Genomic DNA, 14,193 nt, shown 5'->3' on the forward strand with positions numbered 1-14,193 from the left:
TTTGAAGGGCAGTCTGCATTTAATTGTGTGCTTAAATACTCCAGAGATAGAGCATGTGTATCCTTCTTCCACTGTTGGACAGATTGTTGACCCACCCATATAGAACAGGTCCCTTCCCCAGCTCCTCTAGATGTTCCAGGGGTTTTTGGAGCAAGGTGAGGAACAGCTGCTGGCATGATCATGATCCTCGGGCCTACTCTACTGTCTTGCATCTGCCCTGAGATGTAATACAGACACAGCACAGACTGACTGGAGACCACTGTGCTAAATGTGGTGAGGCTGTGGCAGGAGAGGCAAGGATGAGTCGCTATGGCAGACAGCAGGCCCGGAACATGAGCAAGTCCTCCTCTGAGCTGAGTTCCAATGAGAGACTCTCATTGGCCGCAATGAAGACTACTGTGCCACGCTGCAAGGACAGCTCAGACTTGAGTGCTGCCGAGTTACCTGTCGCTTTTCCCTTCACCACCAGGAGGATGCTAGCTGACTCTATTTTGTTCATCATGTACAAGGGAATGGTGGAAGGAACCTATGGGAAGAGAAACAAGCATATGAAATCCAAGGGGGGGACCAGAAGCTGCCATTGCTTTTACTGCCCTATCTTACTGGTCTAGTGTAGACCCAGAGAAAAGGAAAAACAGGGTGGGGGTTGTAGAGGAAACGTGCTGATCATAGCCTGGGTGCCCATTGACAAGCTCTAAGAAGTTGACCCATATAACCCCTATGCACTAAAGTAGCCACCCTATCCCCTTCGTCTCATACCCAGTATCTGACCTCGGGGTGCCAGAGGGCTCGGGTAGGGGAGGGTAATGTCCCCACAGCTCACCTTGATCTTTAAAACCGTGAATTCAGGTATAGGTGGATTGTAGATGGAGACATAAGGGTCGGATTCATCAATCACGGCAGGAAAGAGTTTTGAACTGCTTGGGGCTGGAGTGTAGTTGAGCATGTCACATAGTGTTGTCACATCAATGAACTTGGGTGTCAGACCAGCCCGCACTGTGTTGTCGGAGCATGCCATACACTCCACACAGTCTAGAAAGGGTGGACATACTGGTCAGTCTGCCTGATCTTCCCCATCCCCTGGCATTCCCTCCACAGGAGCAGGAAGACAGATTCCCTGACCATTGGGCTGCACCACCCCACCCCACCCCGCTCTTGCAGCAGCACCCCATCCTCAAACCACCAAACCTCCTACCCTTGAAGGGATAGTCTCTTCCCCTCTATCCCATAAAGAATCACTCAAGGGAAGCATTCACTAACATAGGCCCTTTACTTTCCATCTGTCTGCTTCAGGCCCATGTTTTACCCCTCCCATTGTCCAGTTTTATTTTAGGGCAGAATATCCAACTTGGGGCCCAGAGGCCAGAACCAGATTGAAATCTAGTTGGGAAATGTTTAACAAAATGAAATAAAATATGCCCTAGTTAATGTTATTTTGTGGTTTTTAAGTCAATCTGTGGCCCACAAGGATCCACTTCTTTTCGTGTTGACCCCAATGGTTATGGGGATCTAAGTTAAAGCAATAGTGAGAAGGAATCATAAAGCCAGGAGACAGGGCCTAGGAGAAGCAAAGAACAGTTTAGTGGATGGAGATAGCTGCACATTTCTCTATGGCCCTCCTCACTAGATCATACTTGGAAATATGGCCCTCATGCTGAGACCCCAAGCCTGTGGACCAAGAAGCTGGCCACCCATCCATGTGGCCCTTGTTGTCTTCCCTCACTCACCTCCATTTAGGTAGGCATGGGGCTCATTGGCCTGCAGGAAGATGGCTTCCCCTGGCTGTAGTATCACCAAGTTCAGAAAGTAGATGACAAAGCAGCCAATGTCACCAGGATACTGTGCATGAAGCTTCAGGAGGAGCACCCCATTACTGTCTGTCACGTCTTTCCCTTCTGCCACTAGACGGGAAGAGGTGCCAGAAGCAGGTCAGAGGCCACATTACAAGCCTCACCCTCCTCTCCTGGGCAATAAAAGACAAAGCAGAGGAGCCCTGGATGGTGGGGCACAGGCTTGATCCAGATGGCTCTGGAAACAGTGCAACAACATAAGGTGGCTTATAATGTGTGTCTTAGCACAAGAGAAGGGGACAGAGTGTGAGGCTTCCTGGACTCCCTTGTTTTAGAATCAATAAGAGCCTGAGTTCTGGGTCTGGCAGTGCCACTTTTACCTGGGTGGTCCCAAGCAAATCATTTAACCTGAGCCCTTATTTCCTCATCTGTCAAATGGAAATAACCAGCAGTACTCCAACTTCCTAGAGTTGTGAGGATCAAATGAGGTGCTATAGGTGCTATGTTGCATGAACTTCCGAACACGACAGAAAGACAAGTTATTCCTATGGGTAGGGGGGTGGAGGAAGCCTTTATATATTGGTAGGCTTTCCCTAGGCATAAGGGAAGAGAGAAGACAGCTTAAGAAAAGAGGATAAAAATCAAAACAACTCTGAGGTACCACATCACACCTATCAGATTGGCTAACATGACAAAACAGGAAAATGATAAATGTTAGAGAAGATGTGGGAGAGTTGGAACACTAATTCATTGTTGGTGGAGCCGAGAGCTAATCCAACCATTCTGGAGAGCAATTTGGAACTATGCCCAAAGGGCTACAAAAATGTGCATACCCTTTGACCCAGCAATACCACTTCTAGGACTTATCCCAAAGAGATCATAAAAATGGGAAAAGAACTCACATGTATAAGAATATAGCAGCTCTTTTTTGTGGTGGCCCAAAACTGGAAATCGAAGGGACATCCATCAACTGGGGGATGGTTGAATAAGTTGTGGTAAATGAATGTAATAGAATACTATTGTGCTATGGAGACCTTCAGAAAAACCTGGGAAGATTTATATGAACTAATGCCAAGTGAAATGAGCAGAACCGGAAGAATATTTTATATAGAGTAAGAGCCAGTGTGTGAGAACTGTATCTGATAAACTTAGCCCTTCACTATGTAAAGACCTAAAACATTTCCAAAGCGCTCATGATGCAAAATGCCATCTACATACAGAAAAAGAACTAGAGTCAGAATGCAGAATGAAGCAGACTATTTTCTCTCCTGTTAAATTGTTTTGTTTTTTCTCATGGTTTCTCCTATTCGTTTTAATTCCTCTATGCAACATGACTAATGTGAAAATGTGTTTAATAAGAATGTTATGTGTAGAACCCATGTAAGATTGCATGCCATCTTGTGGTGGGAGGGGGGAGGAAGGAGGAGAAAATATAAAACTTATGGAGGTGATTGTTGAAAACTGAAAACAAATTAATTATGAAGAAAAAAAAAGAAAAGAGCATGAGCAAAGATGTGTTCTGCTGATGAGGACACCAGTCTGGCTGCCATGGGAGATGAGCTCTGGGTGCCCACAGCACCACACCAGATAAGTAGTGATTCTCTTCTGTCTTGTGCCAGTCTCTTGTTCAGTACCCTGTGCTCCCTAAGGGAAGAATCATAGATTAGGTCCTCCAAGGGCATGGCTGAGCACAAGAGGCTCTTGAGACTGAATGGGTTCCTGTAGAGCACCAGACTCTTCTTTCCCTTCCTCTGCAGAGGAAGTGAAAAAGTGTATCCAGAGAACTGGGAGAAATTGTAGTTATAACTGAATTAGTAAGTACTTTAGGAGTCACCTAGTCTATGCAGAATAACTCCAATTAAATGTTACCATGAAGGTTCTGTCATGTTCAATTAAACTGCACTCTTGTTGAAAATGAAATACCAAAGAGCCAATGCCCACCCCAAATTTGGTTTCACTCAGTGCACACTATTGGGAAAAAAGGCTGAAGATCCCATTAGAGCATCCCAGGTTCTCCACCAGGACATGGTATAGAGACGTGGAATTGAATACCCCAAGATTCAAGCTGAACCCACCATGGCACCAAAGCCATCCTAACCTTGCTGAGAGATGCGCTTCACCAAGATGTTGAGTTGCTCCTCAAAGTCCTTCTTTTCTCTCTTCATCATTTTGGTAAAGCTGACTCGAAGGGCAGAAGACATAGCCTGGAGGTCCTGGCCCATGCTCTGTTCTAGCTGTTCTGCAGCCTCATTGCCAATCAGCAACCGGAGCTCTGGCACCTCTGCAGGAAGATGAGCCTGGGGGTCTGACTTCAGAACTAGATCCCTTCCCACCCACCCTAGAAGTGGCAAGGAGAGGGACCCCCAAATCCTCATGGCCCTGAGACTGCTAGTAGAAGCCAGCAAGAGAATACACCGTTGGCCAGCTTGTGGTCTTGATTTCCCAGATCTCCCTGCTGCTTAGGACTATTCCTTCCAAACCTCACAGCCTCCCCAGCCATTCCCACTTAGAGCTGGACTGAAAGTCACTTCTCTACACTCCTGAAATCAATCTTATAGCTATCCCAAGATTTACATTCTATCTGGAAAGGTCTTCCAAATATTTTAGAGGCCCTAAGGATGCTCCCCTTAGACTCTCAGTGGTCACCCTTTCTTCCATAGCCCCAGGCCCACCCTACTGTCCATGGCCTTACTGTGAAGAAAGCCCACAATCTCCTGGATGGGCCGGAAGCCACATAAGGCCTGGAAAGGGGTAAGGGCGATGGCCATCTCTGGCTTATGGTTTTTATCTGGGTAGTGTTCAGGGGCCTGGGCATGAAGCTTCACTGCCAGTTCCTATGAGGGAGTCAGGGAGACAAAAAGGGCAATAAACATTAGGACCTCTGGCCACTTGGAAGCATTTCCGAACCTCTGCCCATCCCATGGGACCCACCTACACTTAGGCAAGTAGGTGTTGCTGAACAGGTGGGGCAGCATGGTTTGCCTCAGTTTCCTCTCCCCTAGTTTCAGGGGCTGGCTTCTTGGAAAAGTTCAGTCTTAGCTGCAGGTCTGGCTTTGCACTTGGCCAGCTAAGGGTCTTGTCAGGAAGCCCCAAGGGAAGCCTGGCCTCACTCCAAACCCCTCAGATGGGATCTAGGCTTCTGTAACTCCCACATGCTGTATCAACCTGTGCATGGCTATAGCCATGTGCTGACTGGGAGACCTGGGGATGACACAAGGACACAGGCTCTTACTGTCAGAGGATCCCCTGCCTTGTCTGAGAGCCAGGAAGCCTGAGTTCTGATTCCAGCTCCCCCCCAATCATTTCATGTCTCTCTACTTCAGCTGCACCTATAAAGGGAGGTCCCTCTCACCATAAAGGGGAACTCACAAGTCCCTTCCAGCTCTAACATGATAGAGCAAAAAGATGATCTTTCAGGTCCTTTGGAACAGTTGGGGCCAGGTGAGGAGAGAAGCTACAGAGTTCTCAGCCCAAGCTGGATGCCCAGGCAAGGCCTGCTGGCCAAAGCCAGGCTCCAGGGAGTTCAATTAGGAGCTATCATTGTAACTCTGGATTGAGCTTTGGGTTGGACAAGAAAGGATGAGGTCATCAGTGCCAGGTGGGGATGATAAGGTTGCTGTGGGGAGGACATCCAGAAAAAGGAAATCTTTCTCTTTTCCCCGTTGTCACTTGCCCCTGTGCTTATCTCCTACCTTATCGGGATGTGCCTGGATGGAGAGGGCCGTATTGACAGATAGCACTTTGAAAAGGAAAGGCAGATCTTGGTAGGTTTCTTTGACGCTGGGCCCTAAGCAGTTCAGGTTGTTGGTGATCCACTGCCCCAGGGTCTTCTCCGAGATATGAATGTCAGGAATCACAGCATCACCCCGGGGGTGGGTGCCCATCCACATCTGAACAGGAGAGCGTCATTAGACAGAGAAGGTGATGGAGAGTTGCTTAGAGGATCAAGTCACCACCACTATCAGGTACAGACCCCTGAGAAAACCCAGTAGAGATTTTCTATTTGATTCTATTCTGTAACTGCCTGAGCCATGTTTCTTTGTCTCTGCGTTAAAAGTCTGGAAGTTCACTAGTTCAGATGTTCAGTTTTCCCTGAGTTCCTTTAAAATTCAGTTGTCCCATAAATCACCTTAATTCACAGAAACATATTGTCTCTACACATCTTACTGTCCATGTACAATTAAGGGAGGTCTGTGATCTCACTAATAAGCATTGTAAGAGCAGGTGGGAGAGGGGAGAAAAATGTAAAATTTATGGAAGTGATTGTTGAAAACTGAAAACAAATAAATTAATCATTAACAAAAAAAATCTTAAATAATTTAAATAAAAAGGAAAAAAATAAAAAAGAAGCAGGTAGGTGCCAGGAAGTTTGTTATCTCTGCAACAGAAATGGTTGTCCTTCGAGAAAGTTTAGACTTCTATCCCTGGGACTGTAGCCACCATGTGCACACCACCAGGGAGGTTTCCCTAACAAGATAGAAGGAGAAGTTGTTGATACTAAAGAGTGTAACCAATTGTGGTGTTTTCTGTTTTCTGTTCTTCCCAAAACTGTACGAAGGCTAGCAAGCCCCACCTCGTGGTCTTTAGACTACCTCAGGAATTGAGAGATCCCTTTTATTGGTAATTGCTAATTCGAGTGTGCTCAGAACTTTGTGCCTTAGTTTACCTTAACTGCAATCACAAGAGCCCCAACACCTCAAATCAAGATCACCATCAACTCCCAAACATCTAGAGGTTGGAGTAGTCATGGATGGTATCAGGAGAATGGAGTTTAAGCTCTGATTCTGTCATCAGGCAGGCACCCAGAGCACTGGCTGAAGAGTCTGGAGGACTCAGCTCTCACTAACTGGAGATGTCCCCTTGAGCACATCACTCAACTTCTCTAGGACTCAGTGACACCACCACTCCCCCCCCCCCCCAACTTGGGTGAGTAGGTTGATAAGGTCAAACTTTAGACACTGCACAGATATTCGAGATTACTGTTAACCTGATGGGCCTTTCGATTTTCCTGGGCCATGGTCCATCCCCCTTTCCCCACTTCATCCTGTTTTCTCTTTGTAAGTTAAGCCTCAAAATTGAGGAGGAAATCAATGATTGCTATGAGTTTTGAGAAAAAAGTAATCATCCTCAGATTATGTTTTTTCAAACTTCCCATTTCTGCTGGCAGAAAATCACATCTACTTGTGTCAATGCTGTCTTTCCATCTGTAAACACTGGGTGAGCTGGACTTCCTTCTCTCTATCACCTGCCAAAGGGGAGTGGGTAACCAAGAGCTGATGGACCTCAGAGCTGCTGGGGCTCCCTGGGACAGTCTCTGGATGTCTGGGCATAGTTCATATGTGAGAAACAGGGCCTTCCTCACCTCTGCATATGGCTTGTCCTCCTGAATGTGGACCAGTGGATCACTGCTTGCCAGCAACTGGGCCACTTCACTGGAAAAGCCCACCTTCCCCCAGGCATAGTGCTGAACAGGGCAGGACAATAGGAACACTGCAGGGAGGAACAGTTGGTCAGCTCAGCTTTTGGTGTTTTCCAAATGCCTGGCTTCATGGGAAAGGGGCCTGGGAGAACACTGGCTATCTGCAGGTCAGGCCCAACACAACTGGAGAGCTGTTTTCACTGGCTCTTAGCAGGCTATGGAGAAGGGGCTTTCTTGGACCCCTCTGGCAATCTGGTGGAATGTTTTTAATGGCATAAAATACATAGGAAATACATTATTTTGAACCGGTTATCAAAGTATTTTTTTTCAATAAAGTTCACAGAGCCCAAGTCAAGCATCCTTGATTTATGAGGAACTCAAATCCTGTCCAGCAGCCCCAACCCCAGTGAACATTGGTGTTCTTGGGGCACAAGGTCCCCTCAGAGGAGCAGATTCTCTTTCCCTGGACACTCAGCAGACCCCCCAGTGTGCACCTGTGAGTGCCGTGGCTCTGAATTGTGTGCAATTAGTAATTGTGAAAAGGGTCACATACATGTGCTTGCCAACTGAACTCCCATAACCCTCATTTTAGCCACACTGAACAGTGAAGAAGTCTAGACTTGAATGCCAACTCTGCTAAGAATTCCCCAGGGCCCCTTGGTCAAAGCCCTTAGGCTCCATATTCCTACTAATGAGGGGGTTGGGCCTGCTAGGTCTCAAAGGCCCTCCAACTCTAACATCCCATGATTACCATGATCTGGTTTGTCTTATTTTCTATGGCATGTTATTGTTCCTCCACTAACCTATGCACTCCTAAAGGCAGACCCCTCCCCACCCCAAGCAGAGCCAGCATGGGACAGAGCATGGACAAGACTCTTGATTTCTCGAATCAGATTTGTTTGGAGTAAAAGGATTCATGACTCTGGTTGTTAGTGGGTGTTACACGTGACAGCGTGTGCTTCTTAGCTCCAGGACCATTTTTTTAATGGATACGTCTTGTTTATGAGAGAGTATAGGGGCTAAAGTGCTGGCCTGGATTCAAGTCGTGCTTCTGGCAACTAATGGCTTTGGCACCTGGTCAACTCCTCAACCTCTCAAGTGCCTCAAGCAGCTCTGAACAGACTCAAGTTGAAAAGGAGCCTCCTGCATTGGTAGAGGGTGACATCCCAGGTCCAGCCTCCAAACCTTTGGTTTTCGTATTCCCTCCATTTCTGAATCTCCTCCCTCTTTCCCAACTGTTACTGTTCAGTCATGTCCCACTTTTCGTGGGCCAGTTTGGGGGTTTTCTTGGCAAAAGTACTGGAGAGGTTTGCCATTAACTTCTGCATTTCATTTTACAGATGAAGAAACTGAGACAAACAGGGTTAGGTGACTTACCCAAGGTCACACAGCCAGTATCTGAGGCTGGATTTGAACTCATGTCTTCCTGATTCCAAGCCCAGTGCTCTATGAACTACACCACCTAGCTGACCCCCATCTCTCCCTAATGAGACTTTAAAAGACCTCATCACAAAGAATTTTGTCCTTTCAGATGACTTTTCAGGTCATTACAACTGTCCCACATCAGTCCCTCTTAAGAGGTAGTGACTTCCCCATTTTCTGGAAGTACTTAAGTAGAGGTTGAGGTTGGATAACTGCCTACTGTGGACACTCTGGACATCCATACACTTAGGCTTGATTAAGCTTCCTCACAGTTTGCTCTCATCACCCATCTTCCTCTCACAGTTCACCCAGTCTATTCAGACTCCTCAAGCTGGCAGTCAAGGCTCCAAACACCTAAGCCTCAGTTTACCCTCTCTCATTCCTCTCCTTCACAGACTCAGTGCTTTGGGCAAAGGTTTTGTTCATGCCCATGTACTCCTGGCCTGGATTTCTCCCTCAGAAGGCCTTCCTCAGTTTGTGGTCCCTGCCCCATGTTGAATTCCTATCTGTCCTTTTGATCCCAATTCAAATGGTTTCTTCCAACAAGTCTACCTTGATTCCCTCCAGTATATAAATCACATTTCCCCCAGAATCTCACACAGCAGTTGATCTGTATGCCCATCTAATGTACTTACTGTGTATTAGTATAGATTACTGCAGGCTCCCCACCCTTGGACTAGTTATCTATGTATGTGTCACCTTGCCCCTCCTAGACTAATTTCTCTGTGTCTAGGGACCATGGCTATATACACAGCAGGCACTTAATAAATGCTAGCACAGCCTGATTTTAAAGAGATTACCCTTAAAGGGCCTTTTCAGCTCTTGAAAGTGTATGGTTTTTATCTCTCTCCCTGTGCAAGCCCCTTCCCATCAATAAGGACTTTAACAAATATTTTCTGAAGAAACTGTAATAGTGAGAATTTAAGAGGCACATCCATGTTATAGTCAATAGAGAAACAACCTTGGAAGTAAGAGGGCTTGGGTTTGAGTCCCATGTTTAACACATATTGGCAGTAGGACTTAAGGGAATTTGCTTGACATTTCAGCTCTAAAATGACAAGTTGTACATCTGAAGACTTGCTGTGGTGGAGGGTGTTTCTTCCTCATCGAGTTTTCCCTCAGATACCCAAATGCCTCTGGGATCTCGTTCCTCCAATGAAGAAGCCTGAAGCCCCTCCAGTGTGGTTCTTGGCTGTATTCCTTTGAAGTTCAAGTTGGCCACAGGGTACCCTCCCCCAAAGAGGCTTCTCCATGAAGGCCAGCCTCCTGGCCATGGGCCTCTCTCTCCTGAGCTAGGCTCATCCTCAGGAAGCAGAGTGGACACTTCTGTTACAGAGCCACACTGGCAGAATCTGCCCCAGCCTGCAGGTGGGTCTCCAATATCTGAGTCACGTCAATGTGGCATCAGGGTCGACCTGGCTGGAGAGGAGGCTCCCAGGACTAAGGAAAGGTGATGGTCTACTAAGTGCTCCTCATCCTGACCCATATTTCCATAGCCCAATAGGGTTTGACTGGAGGAGGCAGGCCCTGGAGTGGAATTGGGGATGACACAGGATTGAGCCCACTTAGGATCAGTGAGAAACTAGAGCTTCCCTGACTGAAAATAGTGAGTATGTGTAAGGACCAATCCCCAGGGCTGAGCAGAGAACCAAAGGAGACAAAAGTCATAATACGGATTATAATTCTGCCAGATCAGATAGTGAGCTCCCTGAGGGCTGGCACTGCCTTTGACCTCCTTTTGCACCCAAAGGGCTAGCTCTATGTCTGACACAGAGTAGGTACTTCAGAAATGTTTAATAATAATAATACCTATATTGATATGAATATAACTCCCCTCTGCATTTGCTGCTCTGCCAAGTTTCAGCTCCACAGAACAAGATGCATCCCCCCCCCATGCTCTTTGGTTTCCCCCCCTTTCCTGCTTCCTTTTGTGTGAGGTCTCCCACCATTAGATGGGAAGGCCCTTGAGGACAGGGTCTGTCTTGTTATGAATTGTATCCCCAGCATGCGGGCAGCTAGGGGTGTAGTGGACAGAGGGCCTGCCTTGGAGTCAGGAAGACTCATCTTCCCGAATTCAGATTTGGTCTGAGACTGTGTGACCCTGAGCAAGTCACTGAAACCGGTTTGCTTCAGTTTCCTTATCCGTAAAAGGAGGCTGAGAAGGAAATGGCAACCACGCCAGTGTCTTTGCTAAGAGAACCCCAAATGGGGTCACCAGAGAAATGAACACGACAGAGGGACAACAAAGGCACCCCCCACTGAGCACATGGTAGGTGCTTAACAAATGATGCAAACGTTTACAAATATTCTCATTTGGTCCTCACCACCACCTGGGGAGGTGGGCGCTGGGATAAGCCCATTTTACAGATGAGGAAACCCAAGCGGGCAGCGGGGAAGGGACTAGGTCTTGCCCGAGTGGGGGCCAGCTCTTACTGCAGGATGACCTCCAAAACTCCTTCACGGGTACGAGCAGCCGGACCGGGAGGCCCTTTGGGGGGGGGAGAAGGGGGGGGCCTCGGGGCGAACCCCGCTAGTCTGCCCACGTGTGCCCTGGGGTTGGCTGATTCTCTCCACAGTCCCTTCCAGAGGCGAACCCTAAGTTCTCCCCGCCCCCACCCCACCGGGGCCCGGGACCCAGACCGAGACCCGCCCCGCCCCCTTGCTGCCCCGAGAGACAGGTTCCAGGCCTGTCCCCCACACCCCCCCCCCCGCGGGGTCGCGAGCCGGGCGAGGGGCTCCCCTACCGTGCATCACCCCCTACCTCCCCCTCCCCCGCACACCCTCAGGTCACCTCGCAGGTCGGCCATCCTCGGTCTCGGTTCCCCGCACGTCTGGATTTCCCAAGAGTAGTGTTACCTCATCAGCCTGAGCGCGGAGCCCCTTGGGAAATGTAGTCCGGTCGCGGACTCCTTCGGAGGCCCGAGATGGGAGGAGGGGAAAGAGGGAGGGACGGGGAGTGGGGGAGGAAGGGGGGAGGGGAAGGATGTGACCGTCCCAGAGGAGGGGCAGCTTTGGGGCCCCTAAGCCCTGACCTTGGGATTTCCGTTTGCCGAAGTGTCCATGGTGTAAAATAAAGTATCCTAGCTAGCATAGAGAGTGCTTTGCAAACAATGTTTCATTGGGTTCTCACAACAACCGGGGGAGGTAGATAGTACCTTAATTGTTATTACTGTATTATCCCTATTTTACAAATGGGTAAACTGAGGCGTTCTAGTGAAGTGAACTGCCCTGAGTTACACAGCCATAAGTGTCTGAGGCTGGATTTGAACCCGTCTTCCCGACGACAAGGCCAGAGGCTCTGTCCCACTGCACTGTTTAGCTGAAGGGGTGTGGGGGAGAAGCATTTATAAAATGCTTCGTGTGTTCAAAGCTCTGCACTAAGCTTTGGTAGTGTAATAGAAAAGTGATAGAATATAGCTTATCTTTTCAAGGGGTGGGGGAGGGGAAGGAGAAAATTTGAACCTCACAATTTTAAAAATGGATGTTAAAAAACGTACATGTAATTGGGAAATATTTAATGAAATAAAACATTTTTTAAAATTAAAAAAGAGAGTCCCTCTTCTTAGGAAGCTCAATGAACCTGGAATCAGAAAGATCTAGTCAAATCCCATCTCAGATAATTATTAGCTGTGTAACCCTGGACCTGAGCAAGTCACCCAGCTGCTTCCACGTCTTCATCTGTAAAATGGGGCTAATAATATCTCCCAGGGTTGTCATGAGGACCAAATGAAATCATAATTATAGAGCATTTTGCAAACCTTAAATTGCAATGTATGTGCTAGTTATTATTAATATTATTTTAATGGGAGATAGGAGGTTTCATCTTCAAGCCAGAAGGAAAGGCCCAGGGGCCTTTAGGATACAGCACAGCAGAAGGTATTTTCTCATCTTTTACGTCATTTCCACCAGTCCAATCATATATGCTTCTATTGTTGATTTGAAGGGGTTAACGTCTCTGGTGGCAAGAACTTTCTTTAATAGGTCTTTGGCAGCTATGGTCATACCTGAAAGAGAAGCCAGGCCATATCTCCACTGGGCTCATTCTCCTGAAGCAGCGCTGCTGGTCTGGGTTGGGAGGGTGGGGAGCCTCAACTCTGTGAGCCCAGGGCTCTGATGCTCACTTACCACGGTCAGCACCTGGCAGTTGTTCAGCAATTGGTGGTGGTGGTTCGGAAAGTGGACCCCTTCCCCAAAGCGATTTGTCTCCTTAATGATGACTGAGAGCCCAGTAGTCTGGAAGTGCTGCTGTTCCCAAAGTTCTTGGGTTCAAAATCACAAGTCGTCTCCCTAGGACAGATGGTGATCCAGTTGGTGGCAGTGCTCCTGTCTCCTCCATAGGGTGCCTTGCTGCTGTTTCATCTAGACTGGTTTGTGACCCTGTAGCCATTCTCAACCCTTCTTAATTCTAGTACCTTCCGTTTATTGATAATCTCTAATTTATCCCATCTGTATCTTATTCCTACATAATTGTTTGAATGTTGTCCTCCCCAACCCATCCTTTGCCCCCAGACTGTGAGGTCCTGGAGAAACAGGGACTGTCTTTTGCTTTCTTTGTATCCCCAGTGCTTGGCACAGATCCAGATACATAGTAAGCACTAGATAAAAGTTAGCTGTCATCATCATCATCATCATATGTTTGTTGACTGACTGTAGTGGATTGTAGTGGATAGAGTTAACTGACCCCATCTCCACACTAGTTAACTTCCCCAAGTGAAGACTTCAGGGATTGGAAGCAAGACTGATGATGTTGGGGCAATGCTACTCCCAAGGCTCTTGGGTCCAGGGTCCTGGGCTGTCTTCATCAAGGTCTCAGCGGAGGTAGTCGTCAAGGTATCTGGCCTAAGCTGCCTCCTATTTCTCCTTTGGGTTGTCTTGCTGTTATAAAAAGGAACTGAACCACCTCATTCAATCAATAAGATTCTCAGCACATATGATGTGCCCAGCCCTATGCTAAAAAATTTTTTTAAATAAATTCTATTTGACAAGTACTTACTACGTGACTACTATGTGCTAGGCATTGTGTTAGGTGCAGGTTAGAAAAAGCTTTTATACCTACTCTCAAGGAGGTTACAACTTATCTGGTGATCTCCCACTATTCCCTTAGACCAATAAAAGTATTTTAAGTCAAGCTAATCTACCTCATCCCCCAAATTTTTCACTGTTTCCCGCTACTCAATTCTCTGCAATGTCCTCAAAGGCTCCACTCTGCCTTCTCAATTGAATCAATCTCTTTAGCTGGTAGGGATCAATTCTAAGCCTACCTCCTCCCAGAAACCTTCTTTCTTGTATTTCATCCCCAACCTATGCCCACCTCTAGGTCAAGTAAGATTGTGGAATGATGGACTGCTGGATTGGCTCTCTCCATATCCCCTCTCCGCACACCAGGTGGCCCAGAGGATAAGCCCTGGGCTGGAGTCAGGAAGACTTCCTGAGTTCAAATCCAGCCTGAAAAATTTAGCTAGCTATATGACCCTGGGTAAGTCACTTCACCTGGTTGTCTTCAGTTTCCTCATCTGTGAAATAAGCTGGAGAAGGAAATGGCAAACCATCCAGTATCTCTGC

The 14,193-nt window shown here is 47.5% G+C and overlaps 1 protein-coding gene across 4 annotated transcripts in view; it reads right to left on the reverse strand.

Annotated features, from left to right (window-relative positions):
• MPI (mannose phosphate isomerase) overlaps positions 1–14,193 on the reverse strand; it is a 20,220-nt gene continuing 6,027 nt past the window's right edge. For 2 of the 4 annotated variants that reach the window (XM_072628326.1, XM_072628327.1), the window contains 8 exons: positions 12,757–12,918; positions 7,153–7,280; positions 5,483–5,680; positions 4,483–4,624; positions 3,889–4,071; positions 1,728–1,901; positions 824–1,032; positions 1–526 (listed from right to left, as the gene is read on the reverse strand). In XM_072628326.1, coding sequence (XP_072484427.1) covers positions 308–526; positions 824–1,032; positions 1,728–1,901; positions 3,889–4,071; positions 4,483–4,624; positions 5,483–5,680 — 1,125 coding nt within the window. In that variant the 5' untranslated portion in view covers positions 7,153–7,280; positions 12,757–12,918 and the 3' untranslated portion in view covers positions 1–307. Of the gene's footprint in view, positions 527–823; positions 1,033–1,727; positions 1,902–3,888; positions 4,072–4,482; positions 4,625–5,482; positions 5,681–7,152; positions 7,281–11,422; positions 11,553–12,756; positions 12,919–14,193 lie in introns of those variants that run through there. The other 2 variants (XM_072628325.1, XM_072628324.1) reach the window with 2 other exon arrangements.

The sequence above is a fragment of the Notamacropus eugenii genome, chromosome 1 (assembly GCF_028372415.1).
Source record: "Notamacropus eugenii isolate mMacEug1 chromosome 1, mMacEug1.pri_v2, whole genome shotgun sequence".
Classification (NCBI taxonomy): Eukaryota; Metazoa; Chordata; class Mammalia; order Diprotodontia; family Macropodidae; genus Notamacropus; species Notamacropus eugenii.